General features: G+C 44.9%; 1 protein-coding gene across 1 annotated transcript in view; it reads right to left on the reverse strand.

Moving 5' to 3' along the window:
- Nucleotides 1–1,227: 1,227 nt before the first annotated feature.
- LOC127952158 (WW domain-binding protein 11-like) overlaps nucleotides 1,228–17,218 on the reverse strand; it is a 24,276-nt gene continuing 8,285 nt past the window's right edge. The window contains exons 5-12 of the mRNA XM_052550518.1: nucleotides 15,283–15,479; nucleotides 11,475–11,608; nucleotides 10,123–10,256; nucleotides 8,545–8,712; nucleotides 7,170–7,280; nucleotides 6,811–7,089; nucleotides 6,417–6,602; nucleotides 1,228–1,790 (exon numbers count right to left, since the gene is read on the reverse strand). Of these exons, the coding sequence (XP_052406478.1) occupies nucleotides 1,294–1,790; nucleotides 6,417–6,602; nucleotides 6,811–7,089; nucleotides 7,170–7,280; nucleotides 8,545–8,712; nucleotides 10,123–10,256; nucleotides 11,475–11,608; nucleotides 15,283–15,479 (1,706 nt within the window). The 3' untranslated portion in view covers nucleotides 1,228–1,293. The remainder of the gene's footprint in view (nucleotides 1,791–6,416; nucleotides 6,603–6,810; nucleotides 7,090–7,169; nucleotides 7,281–8,544; nucleotides 8,713–10,122; nucleotides 10,257–11,474; nucleotides 11,609–15,282; nucleotides 15,480–17,218) is intronic.

The raw sequence follows: 17,218 nt of genomic DNA on the forward strand, positions 1-17,218 counted from the left end.
TACTCACCGTGCTTGATGAAATATTCTTACTGCGGTTGTTTGATGAACTTGTGGAAAACTGCAGCGTGAGAGAGGAGAGGAGAGGAGAAAAGAAAACGCTAATGACAAGCTAACGAGTGCTAACGCTTTTGATCTCCAGCCTTGTGCTCGTCAACATTCTCACCCGAGTTATCAAGACGATTACTGAAATGATCTCAGCAGGTCCTTTAATGACAGCAATGAAATGCAGTGGAAAGGTTTTTTGGGATTAAGTTAATTTTCATGGCAAAGGAGGACTATGCAATTAATCTGATCACTCTTCATAACATTCTGGAGTATATGCAAATTGCGATTATAAAAACTTAAGCAGCAACTTTTCCAATGTCCAATATTTATGTAATTCTCAAAACTTTGGGCCACGACTGTACAGTTCTCTCTCCACCTTTAATACCACGACTGAAGTGCCCTTGAGCAAGGCACCAAGCCCCCAACTGCTCCCCGGGCGCCGCAGCATAAATGGCTGCCCACTGCTCCAGGTGTGTTTTCACAGTGTGTGTGTGTGTGTGTTCAGTCCTCTGTGTGTGTGCACTTCGGATGGGTTAATTGCAGGGCACGAATTCTGAGTATGGGTCACCATACTTGGCTGAAAGTCACGTCACTTTTTGGACTGCTTTTATTTTGTTGTTTTGAGGTACTTAAAGAGGTGTTATGAGGTGCGATTTAAATTTTTCATTTCTCTTTGGAGTGTTACATGCTCTTGGTGCATAAATAAGATCTTCAAAGTTGTAAAGACTATAGTTTCAAATCCAAAGAAATATTCTTTATCAATGTTAAGACTCGTCCACGACCACCACCCACCCAAATTTCCTACCGTAAATATATCAGAACTTCATTTTTGATGATTAAATTGCATTGCGAAGAACTTCATCTGAACAATTTTAAAGATGATTTTCTCAGTATTTTGACTTTTTTGCTCCCTCAGATTCCAGATTTTCAAAAAGTAGTACCTCAGACAAATGTATGATGTTTTCCCCTTATGACTGTTTTTGTGGTCCAGTGTCACAAATAATGTAATATTTAGCATCATTGTATGACCCCTTAAAAGGTGGTTTGATGATTGAAAAATTATGTATTTTGGTTGTATATAAAGTATCCCAAATGCATAATTCCACCACAGTGTGATTGGTTACGTCTAAAGAACTGTGAAGCAAAAGACTGTAAAGACAAACTGACAGACTGAAGATTAGCTGAGTTTGACATCTGGCATTTATTCACATCTAAAGTTAAAACACAATCTGGTGGATGTACAGGAGCTCACAGCAGCCCCTCCATCTCACGCATGAAGGCCTCGTACATCTGGTCCTTGGTCTTGATGCCAGGCGGCGCGGCGCCGGGAGGCTGCAGGGGTTTGGCCGCAACTGCTGGTTTGGACGGCTCCTCATCTCTGCGGCCCGGGGCCCGGTCCCTGCGCACGCGAAGTGCTGTGGGCACGAACCGCGTCACCTCCGTCTTGGGGTTGATGATCTGTGGCTTGGCTGAGATGGTGGCTCCGCCTGGCGGGGCCGAGGATGCCCCGGGGCCAGAGACCGTAGCCCGCTTCTCGATGGTGGCCGTGGTGCCGGGGGGCGGTGGCATTTGGTGGACGGAGCCCCGGGCAGGCGGGGCCAGAGGGGTGGAATCACTGGAGGAGCCTGTCACCACGGGCGACTTCTGCCGGAGGCTGGGCGGAGCGCTGAGCACGTTTGGATTGAGTGGAGGTGGGAACATAGAGAGGGGCGGAGCCATGCGGGGCGGAGGGGGTGGGGGCATTCCTGCAAATCAACACAAAACACACAAACCTATCATTAAAACTAGCCAACATTTCTGCTAACAAGGAAATAACAAATCAGCCAAAACAGCAAGTTCTGGTTACAGTGAAAAATAGTTTTGCACGGATGAAAATCATTGACAGCAACTAGGGGTCAAGTCACCATAATTTATATAGTGCTTTTTACATTGCTGACAGTAAACTGACAGTCACCACTTATAAGCTACTACTAAATATTGTAGAAATGTAATTAGGGCCCGAGCACCGATGGTGTGAGGACCCTATTGTATCTGCTTTGTTTATTATTATTATTATTATGGTACCAAATTAATCATCTTTTTGAAGGCCTAAATATACTCAAAAAGTATTTGCACACACCTCCGAACTGGCGAAATTTTACGCCTGATATGGGTTTCAGAAGTGGGTGTGGCAAAATGGCTCGACAATGCCACCTATACACGTTCAGCGGTGTGCGCCTCAAGCTACATTTTACGTACATGTATGAAAATAGGTATACACATGTAACACACCAATACCCACAAAAAAAGACTCTTGGAGCAAAATTCTAAACCCAACAGGAAGTCGGTTATTTTTAATATTATGAGCAAATTTTGTGCATTTTTGCCATTTCCATGCGCTGTATTTTAACGATCTCCTCTTAGAGATGTATTCAGATCAACACCAAATTTGGTATGCCTGATCTAAAGGCCTTTGCGATGTTAAATTGCGAAGATCTTGAGATTTCGTCAAAGGGTGTGTACGTGGTGTCTTGGTGAATTTCGATGATTCGCCATGAAAAATGAAGTTGCTGTAACTCAGACATACAATGTTCAATCTGCCCCAAACTTCACATGGTTGATAAGACTCTGGACCTGAATAGATTGACATGCCCATATTCAGTTATAGTCATAGCGCCACCTATTGGTAACAGGAAGTGACATATTTTACTCTGCGATGAACTACTCCTAGAAATGTTATGACAATGTCTTTTTTGTGGTCAGTCTAATCTAAAGGCCTGTGTAATGTTAAATTGTGAAGATCTTGAGTTTTCGTTAAAGGGCGTGTCCATGGCACCATGACAAATTTCGATGTCTCGCCATGGGAGTAGAAGTTGTTGTAACTCAGGCATAAAAATTTCAGATCTTGCCCAAACTTCACATGTTTGATAAGAGTCCTGACCTGCACACATTTGGATGCCAATATTTCACTGGGTGTGGCAAAATGGCTCGATAGCACCACCTATACACTTTTAACGGAGTGTGCCTCGAGCTACGTGTCACGTACATGCACGAAAATCAGTACACACATGTAACTTATCAATACCTACAAAAAAGTCTCTTGGTACGAAATCCAAATGTCTACAGGAAGCCGGTTATTTTGAATTTTCTCTGCAAAATTGGTGTTGTTTTTGACATTTTCAATGGTTGTACTTTAACAAATCCTCCTGGAGATTTTATTCAGATCAACACCAAACTTGGTGATTGTTATCTAAAGCCCTTTGCGATGTTAAATTGCGAAGATCTTGAGGTTTCGTTAAAGGGCGTGTCCGTGGCAGCCTGACAAATTTCGATGTTTCGCCATGAAAAAGGAAGTTGCTGTAACTCAGACATACAATGTCCAATCTGCCGCAAACTTTACATGTTAGATAAGACTTCTGCCCTTAACAGATCTACATGCCCATGTTCAGTCATAGTGCCACCTGCTGGCAACAGGAAGTGACATGTTTTACGCTGCGACAAACTACTCCTAGAAATCTTTTGACATTAATGTATTTTTTGTGGTCAGTCTAATCTAAAGACCTGTGCAATGTTAAATTGTGGAGATCTTGAGTTTTTGTTAAAGGGCGTGTCTATAATGCCATGACAAAATTTGATGTCTCGCCACAGCAACAGAAGTTGTTGTAACTCAAGCATAAAATGTCCAATCTTCCCCAAACTTCACATGTTCGATAAGAGTCCTGCCCTGAACACATCTGAAGGCCAATATTCCATTCTAATGATAGCGCCTCCTGCTGGCCCACAGGAAGATTGGCACATATATGGAATAAACATTGATATATTCTACTTATATTTATGAGTTTGAACGCATATTTCTCACCGTTCACCTATTTACTAAAGCCACTCGCTGCCGGTGAGCCCGGGTGCGAGGGCCCGTTCATCGCTGCTTGCAGCTTTAATTTTTCTATAAAGTTGCTTTGTGATGATTTGTATCGTAAAAAGCACTATACAAATAAACTTGAATTGCAGATTGTGTCAAAACAGCTTTACAGTATTAAACAGGGAATTTGTTTGTCATTCTCCTCTGGTTTACGTGGTCTTGTCCTGATGGCTGTCCAGGGGTGTGCGATATATATTGTCTGCGATTTTATGTTATTGAGTATATTGCAAAAATTAAACCAAACCATGCAAGTACACATTAGATGATGAAGTCTATTCCATTAGACTAGTGTGCATTTGCATTAAGGGTGTTAACACATTTTTTTTTTTTTTTTTTAGTAAAATAAGAACAGCGTTTTGGTTACAAACAGGAACCGGGGGCATCTTTTGTTGCTATAGCAACAGCAGCAACAGTAGCCTAGTGCTGAAAAGTTAACTCCTGCATTTGGTTTTGAAGTTAACGGGGAGGAGAACGTCAGTTCACAACAATGTTTGTGGCTGCGCAACATTATATGGGGGAGGAAACAGTATGGTGCTTAGGACAGTTTAGTCCAGGAGCTCCCAACATCTAACTTTATTTTACTCCATTATCATCTATAGCACTGTTCATTCAATGTATTTATTTTTCCATTGATTTTTTAAATATTTGTCTATTTATATTTCCACATGACACTTATTTACATATTTGCTAATGTCACTAAAACAAATTCCTTGTGTGCGCACACTTGTAAAAAAAAAAAAAAAAAAAAACCTTTCTGATTCTGATGGACGTTTTGCAGCAGACATTAGACAAGTTAAGAGTTTTGTGCTCATATACAACTTCTTGTGTTCAGAAACTAGTACGATCTATCTCCCCACTATCTTCTCCATTTTTCTTGTTGTTTTTGTTGAAAAACCTAAGAGCACTCTTACACTGCAGGATTCAGTCTGTTAAAATGATTAAAAGATTTAAAATATGAGGCAGAAATAGACTTGAACACTTTGTTGACATTAACGGAAGTGCATTAGCATGGTTTAAAGCGTTCATATATGAGCGCCATCAGTTCGCAGCAGTGAATGAAGATGTCTCATATCGATCACAAGTGCAGTATGGAGTACCTCAAGGCTCAGTACTAGGGCCACTACTCTTCACGCTTTACATGTTACCCTTGGGAGATATCATCAGGAAACATGGTGTTAGCTTTCACTGTTATGCTGATGCTGATACTCAGCTTTATATTTCTTCGCGGCCTGGTGAAAGACACCAATTTGATAATCTAATAGAATGCATAGTCGATATAAAAAACTGGATGACGAGTAATTTCTCAACAGCAAGGGCTCTTACTAGAGCCAGGAAGTATGGTCATATTAGCCAGGTCCTGTCAACACTGCACTGGCTCCCTATCAAACATCATATAGATTTTAAAATACTTGCTACATCATTAGAAGAATGGCATCTACGCTAATATTAGTCTGTTTCTCTCTTGTTCCGAGGTCACTGTAGCCACCAGATCCAGTCTGTGTCCAGATCAGAGGGTCACTGCAGTCACCCGGATCCAGTACGTATCCAGACCAGATGGTGGATCAGCACCTAGAAAGGACCTCTACTGCCCTGAAAGACAGCGGAGACCAGGACAACTAGAGCCCCAGATACAGATCCCCTGTAAAGACCTTGTCTCAGAGGAGCACCAGGACAAGACCACAGGAAACAGATGATTCTTCTGCACAATCTGACTTTGCTGCAGCCTGGAATTGAACTACTGGTTTCGTCTGGTCAGAGGAGAACTGGCACCCAACTGAGCCTGGTTTCTCCCAAGGTTTTTTTCTCCATTCTGTCACCGATGGAGTTTTGGTTCCTTGCCGCTGTCGCCTCTGGCTTGCTTAGTTGGGGTCACTTCATCTACAGCGATATCGTTGACTTGATTGCAAATAAATGCACAGACACTATTTAAACTTAACAGAGATGACATCACTGAATTCAATGATGAACTGCCTTTAACTGTCATTTTGCATTATTGACATACTGTTTTCCTAATGAATGTTGTTCAGTTGCTTTGATGCAATGTATTTTGTTTAAAACGCTATATAAATAAAGGTGACTTGACTTAATTACAAATGTAATATTGCTTTTTTTTTCAAGTTATATTCAAGTTGGTTAAGAGTTTTAGACACCACATCCCTCTCTCTCTCTCTCTCTCTCTCTCTCAAAAGCCCCCTTCACACTGCACATTGGACTCGGAAAATTGACCGAACATTGCCAGGTAGCCTCCTGTGTGAATGCAAACACGTCCCGGGATTGATTCTGGAATTGATGTTAACGTGCCTAGCGTTTTCCACTCGTACATTACACGCCCTGATTTCACGTGTCTTTATGGGACCTTTACGAGTTGTGTGTGAACGCATGCACATATTCCAGGTAACAAGCACACACACTCTCTCTCTATCTCACTCTCAAACACGCTCTCTCTTTCTCACACACACACACACTCTCTCACCTGGGGGGGCCGGAGGAGGCAGGCGTGGTGGGGGTCCTCTGGGGGGGGGTCCGGGGGGCAGACCGGGTGGGGGTCCTGGTGGGGGTCCAGGTGGGCGTCCCGGTGGGGGCCCCGGAGGCAGCATGCGTGGTATGGGGCCCCTGAGGGCCCCGGGGAGTCCAGGGGGCCTCAGAAATGGAGGAGCGCCTGTGTGTGACAAAACCCAGCATCAGCAAACATCTCAACACAATCTACTCAACTTCTGCACCAAAACAACCACCAGACACGTCACAGACTCTTCAGACCATCAAACATCACAGTATTTCAGCACAGATATCTTGTGCTCGACCAATGATTCTGATATGACTGCTGCTCTTCAGCATCATCTGTATGATAACAATAATGAATGACGCACCGGGAGGCGGGCCTGGGGGCGGGCCTGACGGCGGTCCCGGCGGCCTCATTGGAGGAGCAGGAGGCGGTCCTAAAGGAGGAGGCCCTGTGATTGGTGGAGCCTGCATGTGTGGAGGAGGCTGCTGCTGTGCTGCCATTGGTGCAGATGGAACAGGAAGTCTGGGATTGACCAATGACTGAGCGGCTTCAGTGGAGACCTGATCCTCAGCATCCGACTCCTCTGAATCTGTGTACTCCTCTTCATCCTCTTCCTCCTCCTCATCCTCCGGGATAGACTGACCTGCACAAACACACACATAAGTCAACATCTAAAGCTGTATTGTTTAAAGTGTTAAGTGTGACGATGATGAGATCGCACACCTGCCATCCGGAGCATCATAGCCTGCAGTGGTGTGATGCTCTTCGGCGTCTTCACCCTCCTCTTCCTCTTCTCTTTTGGCGGTGGCATGTCAGCGAATCGCACGCTGCGACCTGAGCAAAGAAAAACACGTCAAAACTTCATTCCTACAGCTGTGTCACTTGACCTAAAAACTGCTGAACCATTTCCTTCAGAATCGCCGTATCGTCTTATCGAAGTTGTGGCCTAATGGTTAGAGGGTTGGACTCCCAATCGAAAGATTGTGAGTTCGAGTTCGAGTCCCGGGCCGGCAGGAATTGTGGGTGGGGGGAGTGCATGTACAGCTCTCTCTCCACCTTCAATACCACGACTGAGGAGCCCTTGAGCAAGGCATCGAACCCCCAACTGCTCCCCGGGCGCCGCAGCATAAATGATGAACACTGCTCCGGGTGTGTGCTCACAGTGTGTGTGTGTGTGTGTGTGTGTGTGTGTTCACTGCTCTGTGTGTGTGCACTTGGATGGGTTAAATGCAGAGCACGAATTCTGAGTATGGGTCACCATACTTGGCTGAATGTCACGTCACTTCAGTCACTTCATATATATTTTTTTAAAGACTTTGTTTGCGATAGGGCTGGACCAGAATTTTCAATTATTCAAATATTCGTTGGTTAGCTTTTGACTTAAAATTTTGAGATTCAATCCGAAACATTCTTCATTCACCCTTGAATATAGATACGAACTGCAACAAACTACAGTAAAACTAATCAGGGAAACTGTCTATATTGGATGTGCTGCAGCCAAATGACGAGACATGCATGACAATTGCATGTGATTAATCAGCAGCCCTAATATTAACTTAATATATATATATATATATATATATATATTAAGTCAAAGTCTAATGAAATGCACCATAACACTGAGTAATTTCAATGTGCCATTTTGAAGTATGTTCATTTCAAACATTTCCGTGCGTAGCAGGGTTGTCAGGTTTTCACAAGACCAACTGCTACTCAAAACTATTCCAATCACGTTTCAAGAGGGGTCCACCGGTATTCCAGGGGGTAAAATGTTTTATGGAGGGTTTCCCCAAACCGCAGACTTGGAAACACTGTAGCGTGGCAACTTGATGCTTCCTCTGATGACTGCTTAGATGTGTTCGACTTGAAGCAGTGCTGATTAGATCGATTGGTGCATGACAACAAAGTACTGTGAAAGCTATAAGAGAGCAGATCTCTCCATATGCTTTCTCTCGCTTTACTTTGATGTCCTACACGGATCGATCTTTAAGTCCAGTCGAACACTCCTCTTAACTCTCGAATGTCACCTGTCTGAGCATAATCTTTTGTTGTAGTGAAAGTACTCTTACTTCTGCTGAATGTAAATCCTACGACGTACCTGTGTGTTTGTCCTCGTCATCATGGCGATCTGATGTCATTCTGATATCAGCATCAGCATCGTCTCTCTCGGTGTCGCTGTCGTCCTGTGAGTCACTGTCATCGTCTGCTTCGCTGTCACTGTCTCTCCCTCCGGTGTCCATCATCTCAGAGTCTGAACCACCGCCCTCTGACAGGAAACAAACAGGTGTCAGCGTAACTGTGCGGCGGGTGTCAGCGTAACTGTGCGGCGGGTGTTAGTGTACCCGTGCGGCGGGTGTCAGCTTAACTGTGCGGCGGGTGTCAGCGTAACTGTGCGGCGGGTGTCAGCGTAACTGTGCGGCGGGTGTCAGCTTAACTGTGCGGCGGGTGTCAGCGTAACTGTGCGGCGGGTGTCAGCGTAACTGTGCGGCGGGTGTCAGCGTAACTGTGCGGCGGGTGTTAGTGTACCTGTGCGGCGGGTGTCAGCGTAACTGTGCGGCGGGTGTTAGTGTACCTGTGCGGCGGGTGTCAGCGTAACCGTGCGGCGGGTGTCAGCGTAACTGTGCGGCGGGTGTCAGCGTAACCGTGCGGCGGGTGTCAGCGTAACTGTGCGGCGGGTGTCAGCGTAACTGTGCGGCGGGTGTTAGTGTACCTGTGCGGCGGGTGTTAGTGTACCTGTGCGGCGGGTGTTAGTGTACCTGTGCGGCGGGTGTCAGCGTAACTGTGCGGCGGGTGTTAGTGTACCTGTGCGGCGGGTGTCAGCGTAACCGTGCGGCGGGTGTCAGCGTAACTGTGCGGCGGGTGTCAGCGTAACTGTGCGGCGGGTGTTAGTGTACCTGTGCGGCGGGTGTTAGTGTAACCGTGCGGCGGGTGTCAGCGTAACTGTGCGACGGGTGTCAGCGTAACTGTGCGACGGGTGTCAGCGTAACTGTGCGGCGGGTGTTAGTGTTCCTGTGCGGCGGGTGTCAGCGTAACCGTGCGGCGGGTGTCAGCGTAACTGTGCGGCGGGTGTTAGTGTACCTGTGCGGCGGGTGTTAGTGTTCCTGTGCGGCGGGTGTTAGTGTAACCGTGCGGCGGGTGTCAGCGTAACCGTGCGACGGGTGTCAGCGTAACTGTGCGGCGGGTGTTAGTGTAACCGTGCGGCGGGTGTCAGCGTAACCGTGTGGCGGGTGTTAGTGTAACCGTGCGGCGGGTGTTAGTGTAACCGTGCGGCGGGTGTCAGCGTAACTGTGCGGCGGGTGTTAGTGTAACCGTGCGGCGGGTGTCAGCGTAACTGTGCGGCGGGTGTCAGCGTAACCGTGCGGCGGGTGTTAGCGTAACCGTGCAGCGGGTGTCAGCGTAACTGTGCGGTGGGTGTCAGCGTAACCGTGCGGCGGGTGTCAGCGTAACCGTGCGGCGGGTGTCAGCGTAACTGTGCGGCGGGTGTCAGCGTTACCGTGCGGTGGGTGTTAGCGTAACCGTGCGGCGGGTGTCAGCGTAACTGTGCGGCGGGTGTCAGCGTAACTGTGCGGCGGGTGTCAGCGTAACTGTGCGGCGGGTGTTAGTGTACCTGTGCGGCGGGTGTTAGTGTAACCGTGCGGCGGGTGTCAGCGTAACCGTGCGGCAGGTGTCAGTATACCTGTGCGGCGGGTGTTAGCGTACAGCTGCACGACCTGTGGTGGAGGTGGCCCCGGCGGGGGTCCCGGGGGTTTGCGTCCCGGTGGCAGGCGAGGGACTCCAGCTAGAGCGGCCGCTGACAGTGTTGAGCCCTTCCTGAAACACACGAGTGAACACACATTGACAGTCTCTCCTGGGCTAGGGTTCTCTGACCAAACACAGCAACTGACACACTGAACACATGCACTCATTCTCAGTTTAAAGAATATGTGAATCAGGTCAGATACTAGTAAGGATAAGAATCTGAATTAATCTAATTTTATTCCTGTAAGAAAATAAATAGAGATTTATTTTTAAAGAAACAAATCGTTGCTTCATATACTACATTAAACTCTCATAAATGATCTCCCAGTAGAGCCGTTAGGGTTCGATCAGCTATGAGATGGACAGAGAGAGAGAGAGAAAGAGAGAGAGAGAGAGAGTAGCAGCATTTCCACTGTGGGGTCAGTGCGATCCAGGGCTTAAAACAGGCCGGTGGGGCTAATAGTCTTGGGCCAGTAGTTTCTAGTTTCCACAGTCAGGGCCTGAAGTACGCTGAGCTTCACTAAAACCCACCCTTTACACGCCTCTCAGGAACAACATCATGCAACCCCATCATTCACCAACAAAGAGAAGTTATCAGAAAACTAAGAATTAAGTAACTGGAACTAGCGCAATCACATACTCAAAAAAAAAACATTATTATATTTTTATGATAGGCTACGCTTAGCTAAAACTCTCGAAACGAGACTAATGACAGGTAATATAAGTTACTAAAATACACGATTGTGATAGGGAGTAAGATAGAGAATAGAGGATAAGAAGCTGACAACTGATTTCTTCAAGCGGTCGTATTTATAATGTTTACTATGGTAATGTTAATGTTTAGCGTGCATAGTCTTTTAAATATTCTTTCGCTTATAAATATTTCTGCCTTGTTTAGTGATTATAATCCACATCAGATCAAGTTATTTCAAACACTTGCTGATAACTAAGAGTGAGTTTTGAGCTCAACTTACTTTAAAAAGTCTCATCTCTCTGAAATGATCTGCAGCACTGAGCTCTCCAGATGCAGAGAAACTCCTCTTTTGTTCATAACCCCTCCTCTAGCCCCAGCTGGCACGCTTTGACCCAGGGTTTTTGTCAGGCCAAAAAACCCTGACTGTTGGTCCTCAGGAAGCCCCGAGAAGGCACGATCAAGCCCCGGAAGAGACAGTGGAAACATGTCAGGCCCTGGCCTGTACTAGCACGCCCAGTTTAAGCCCAACAGTGGAAACACGGCTAGTGAGTGTGTACAGAGAGTGTGTGTGTGTGTGTGTGTGTGTGTGTTCTGACCCGAGGGAGGAGCTCTTCTTCAGGATGGAGGGCGGCTGAGCTCCAGGCAGGGGAATGTCCTGGATGAGGATGCTGGATGGAGCATGAGGCATGTCTGGAAGAGGAATACTGTCCACCTCCACGGACTCAGCGTTCTGATGGACACACACACACACACTCAGTAGATCAGTGGCCTGTTTCTACTGACAGCACTAACATCACAAATTCTGTATCCTTACAGCATAACAATTATGGCTGGGTAAAAAAATATATTTTTCGATTCATCGTTTTTTTAAATCTGGTCAATTCAAAATCGATTCTCAAAGGCCATGAATCGATTTTTTGTCCCATATTTATTTCCGCAGACAGCATTGGGTCTCATTCATGAAACACGAGCAGAACGAATTTTATGTAAATCGCGTGTAAAATGGTTTTGGCGTAAATTTTCGGATTCATTAAAACGTTCGTTTTTTCCAAATATTAGTTGGTACGAAAGTAATCTACACCTGCTCCCAGCCACGCGTAAATAGTGCGTTTAACGTCTGAACGTTTTGTTCATTAATACGTCTGCATTTTAATTCTCCTTAATCGGGTACATATTAAACAGCATTTTGAAAAAAATATTATATATATTACATACGGTTTTTCTTTTAACTTTTATTATGAGAGCCAGTAATAGGATCTGTAATATGCTGCCAAACTTCCTTTTTTAGGACCTGATACGCCACTAGTACGCTTGAAAATAAAATGTGGCGTTTTGAATGAACTTCTGATAATAAGGGCGTCCCATTTACGACTGATTGGAATTCATTAACACACACATTTCACTATCACATCTGACAGTTACACAGACAGTGACTGCTCTATTTACAAATAAGTTCTATAAGAAAAAAATAATAATAATAATCTAAACCAGTGGCATAACGAGATGGAAATATAAACTAGAAAATATATTAACAGGTCCTCCATCCGTGACACTGACTCACTGCTGAGCTGCCAGTTTGGAAGTTTTATTAATTCTTTAGAGTTTCAAAGATTTAATCGTGCCGGTTTAATTTTATTCGTTTCTTGTTTTAAGGCAAATTATGCCTAAATAATGGGAACGAAATTATATAGTGCTTCACATTTAAACATGCAACAGTTTCTTAATCAGTTTACAGACAAATGTCTTTTTCCCAATAGGTTCTGTCAAATATAAATTAAAATATAGGCATAATATATTTAAATATTTACATTTTGCATATTAATCCATGCAGCCTACCCCCCTAAAATAGACTACCACTTTTAATGCTCGGATGCAGGGTAAACCACAATTTATTTCGAATAATATAACGCATAATTAATATAATATAAATAATACTGCACACCTTTTAAATGTGTCCCATCTAAAATAGGGTTTAATACCATGTAGTTTAGAAAATATAACTACAGACTCTTTCTCTTTCTCGTTCTAAGAAATGTAACACATCGGTGAGGCAAAACTGACGTCTTTTAGCGAAAATGTGCTTTGATGCGCTTGTTTGATAACTTGTGGTTAAAGCGCCACTCAGCGGTCAAAGGCTGCAAATGCACTTTATACCGCCGCCGCCGCGGTACCCGCAGTGGTACAAGAGGCGTTTTCGATGTCTACTTAGTGTACTGCATGCTGATTAAGAAACATTTATTTTTATTAATCACCCAATTGTAAACTTATGTTCACTCTTCTTTTTTAAACATATAGTATTTTTATTATAGCTATATTCATTGACTTGAATCGAGAATCGAAATCAAATCGATTTGCGAGTTTGTGAATCTAAATCAAATCGATCTGGAACATCCGAATCGATACCCAGCCCTAAGAACTGATACATGTTTACCCTTTACTGTATAATTTTATATTTCTAACTTCTCTGAATGAGAGTTTTTTTATTGTGTAAAATTGTAGCTGTATACTTTTATTGTAGCTGTACACACATCGAGCTCCAGCTCAAGATCAATGTGTTTCTGCTGTCAAAACTTCTAGGGATGCACCGGTTGACCGGCAATAAATCGGAATCGGACAGTTTTTAATTAAAATACGCGATTGGCAATCGACCGGTTTTTGGTCTTTTTTCGGCCAATTTTTCCAGAAGTGCGCTCGTGTGCACAGACTACATTGTAATGGTTCGCTATGTCATTTGTGTGGAAGTATTTCAAAATCTGTGCGCAGGACACAGGCAGTCGATCAGCACTGGACGTGCAGAGCTACACGTCTGAGGCACAGATAGCAGGAAGCGATCAACCGTTGGTGTTCTGTGCGCACCATAGACTGTAAAAAAATATGGACGTAGTGTCCGTGACGTCACCCATAGACTCCTCAATAGCGGTTTTGAAGCCTAAAGTGTGCAGAGCGGGCCGTCGCCATCTTGGCAGCGCGTTTCCGCGCGACTCTCCCGGATAATCGAAAATGGGCAAAAAGGCGGGAGATGATTGCTGAAGCCACGCCCACCTAGTGCGAAGACATTGTCAGCAGTGGCAATCCACCTGTCACTCAAGTGGCCACGCCCTTAATTATGCAGAACTTTAAGGCTTAATATAATTTAAACGGATGAGTTATAAAAAAAATTTAACATAGGGAGTCTATGGGACTGACTCTCTTCTGCAGCCAGCCTCAAGCGGCCAGTCGATGAATTGCAGTTTTAGTCACTTCCTTATTGGCTTCACGAGAGAGAGAGAGGTTGACGCTAAGTGCGCACTAAAGCTGTACCGGTCCGAGCCCTAAACACGAGGAGACCGTGAAGAGATGTTCAGATCAACTTCTCACGTGTTGGATGAGAAACGAAACAGACTAAACTGTGACAACTTTTTTTTTTTTTTTTTTTGTAAAGTATAACTTGCAAACACGTTTGAAAAGCCAGAAGTAAACGTAAGTTCTGTATAGGATGATTATTTTTATTTTACCTTGAAATTACATCGACTTAATTTGATTTAAAAATCACCTGCTGTAGCACACTGAGAAACAGTGTTTCATTCATCCAATTAAAATATTTTAGGGTAATGATTCACATCTATAATTTTTTTTACTTGAGACAATAGTTATTTATTATTCATTGGCTCAAGTAAAAAAAATATAGATATGAATCATTACCCTAATTCTTTTTTTTTTTTTTTATTGGATGAATGAAATACTTTTTGCATCTGTTATTTAGTCTCACTGGTAAAGACCTTTTTTAATTTAAAACCAAATGTAAAAACTAAAACAAACACTGAATGCTGATTAAGAAACCTCTTATTGACTGTGTGTTGATTGTGTTGTGTGGATTGTAGAACTGTGCAGTTATTGAGTTTAATTTCACATGATTACAGTTAATCTTTTATTCAAGGCCAGTTCTCTGTAGTTTCAACACAATTCAGAAACGGAAGCTAAAGTCTGATGTGTGTATATTACTGTGCAGTTACTGCTGTTCATTTCAGATGGTTACAGTTATTGTTTTCAACAGTCAAAATTCAGTTAGGCCTATTAAACACCAAATAAACATCTGGTTTATGCACAATTTCCTTCTTTCTTGTTTGTTGCTTAAAGATAATTACAAAAAATCAGGCTCGGAATCGGCCATGAAAAATCATGATCGTGCACATCCCTAGAAACTTCTCTGATTTTATCAAGTAAACATCAGAATAACTGTAGACATCTTTCCAGATGAACTCTTACTGGACTGAAGCAGCTCAGCTTTACGTGATTCTCCATTGTCTATAAAAATCAGTGTGTCTGAAATCTGATGGTCAGGATCTTTAGAGGAGTGTTGTTCATCTCTCAGTGTTCACAGTAGTGTTCAGATCTGATCATGTCGTGCAGCAGCGTCACACACACCTTGACGGAGTCGAAGTAGAGCGACAGCTGTCCTCTCTTGGTCTCGTACTCCACCTCCAGCTTGCGCAGCTCTTTGTACGTCTCTGGATTCTCTCGCTCGTACAGACGAACTATCCGCTCGAACGTCTCCCGCAGCTTCTTCCGTTTGTCACGCAGAACTTTCTCATTCAGCAGCGGCTGCTGCACCGGATTGAACTCTGCAACCAGCACACACACACACCATCAGGACACACACACACACCATCAGGACACACACACACACACACACACACACACACCATCAGGACACACACACACACACCATCAGGACACACACACACACACCATCAGGACACACACACACACCATCAGGACACACACACACACACACACACACACACACCATCAGGACACACACACACACCATCAGGACACACACACACACACCATCAGGACACACACACACACACCATCAGGACACACACACACACACACACACACACACACACACCATCAGGACACACACACACACACACACACACACACACACACCATCAGGACACACACACACCATCAGGACACACACACACACCATCAGGACACACACACACACACACCATCAGGAGACACACACACACCATCAGGACACACAGACACACACACACACACACCATCAGGACACACACACACACCATCAGGACACACACACACACACACCATCAGGAGACACACACACACACACACCATCAGGACACACAGACACACACACACACACCATCAGGACACACAGACACACACACACCCACACACACACACACACACACACACACACACCATCAGGACACACACACACACACACCATCAGGAGACACACACACACACACACACACACACACACACACCATCAGGACACACAGACACACACACACACACACACACACCATCAGGACACACACACACACCATCAGGACACACACACACACACACCATCAGGACACACACACACACACCATCAGGACACACACACACACACACCATCAGGACACACACACACACACACACACACCATCAGGACACACACACATACACACACACACACACACACACCATCAGGACACACACACACACACACCATCAGGACACACACACCATCAGGACACACACACACACACCATCAGGACACACACACACACCATCAGGACACACACACACACACACACACACACACACACCATCAGGACACACACACACACCATCAGGACACACACACACACACCATCAGGACACACACACACACACCATCAGGACACACACACACACACACACACACACACACACACACACCATCAGGACACACACACACACACACACACACACACACACACCATCAGGACACACACACACCATCAGGACACACACACACACCATCAGGACACACACACACACACACCATCAGGAGACACACACACACCATCAGGACACACAGACACACACACACACACACCATCAGGACACACACACACACCATCAGGACACACACACCATCAGGAGACACACACACACACACACCATCAGGACACACAGACACACACACACACACCATCAGGACACACAGACACACACACACCCACACACACACACACACACACACACCATCAGGACACACACACACACACACCATCAGGAGACACACACACACACACACACACACACACACACACCATCAGGACACACAGACACACACACACACACACACACACCATCAGGACACACACACACACCATCAGGACACACACACACACACACCATCAGGACACACACACACACACCATCAGGACACACACACACACACACCATCAGGACACACACACACACACACACCATCAGGACACACACACATACACACACACACACACACACACCATCAGGACACACACACACACACACACACACACAC

This window comes from Carassius gibelio, chromosome B3 (genome assembly GCF_023724105.1).
Source record: "Carassius gibelio isolate Cgi1373 ecotype wild population from Czech Republic chromosome B3, carGib1.2-hapl.c, whole genome shotgun sequence".
Classification (NCBI taxonomy): domain Eukaryota; kingdom Metazoa; phylum Chordata; class Actinopteri; order Cypriniformes; family Cyprinidae; genus Carassius; species Carassius gibelio.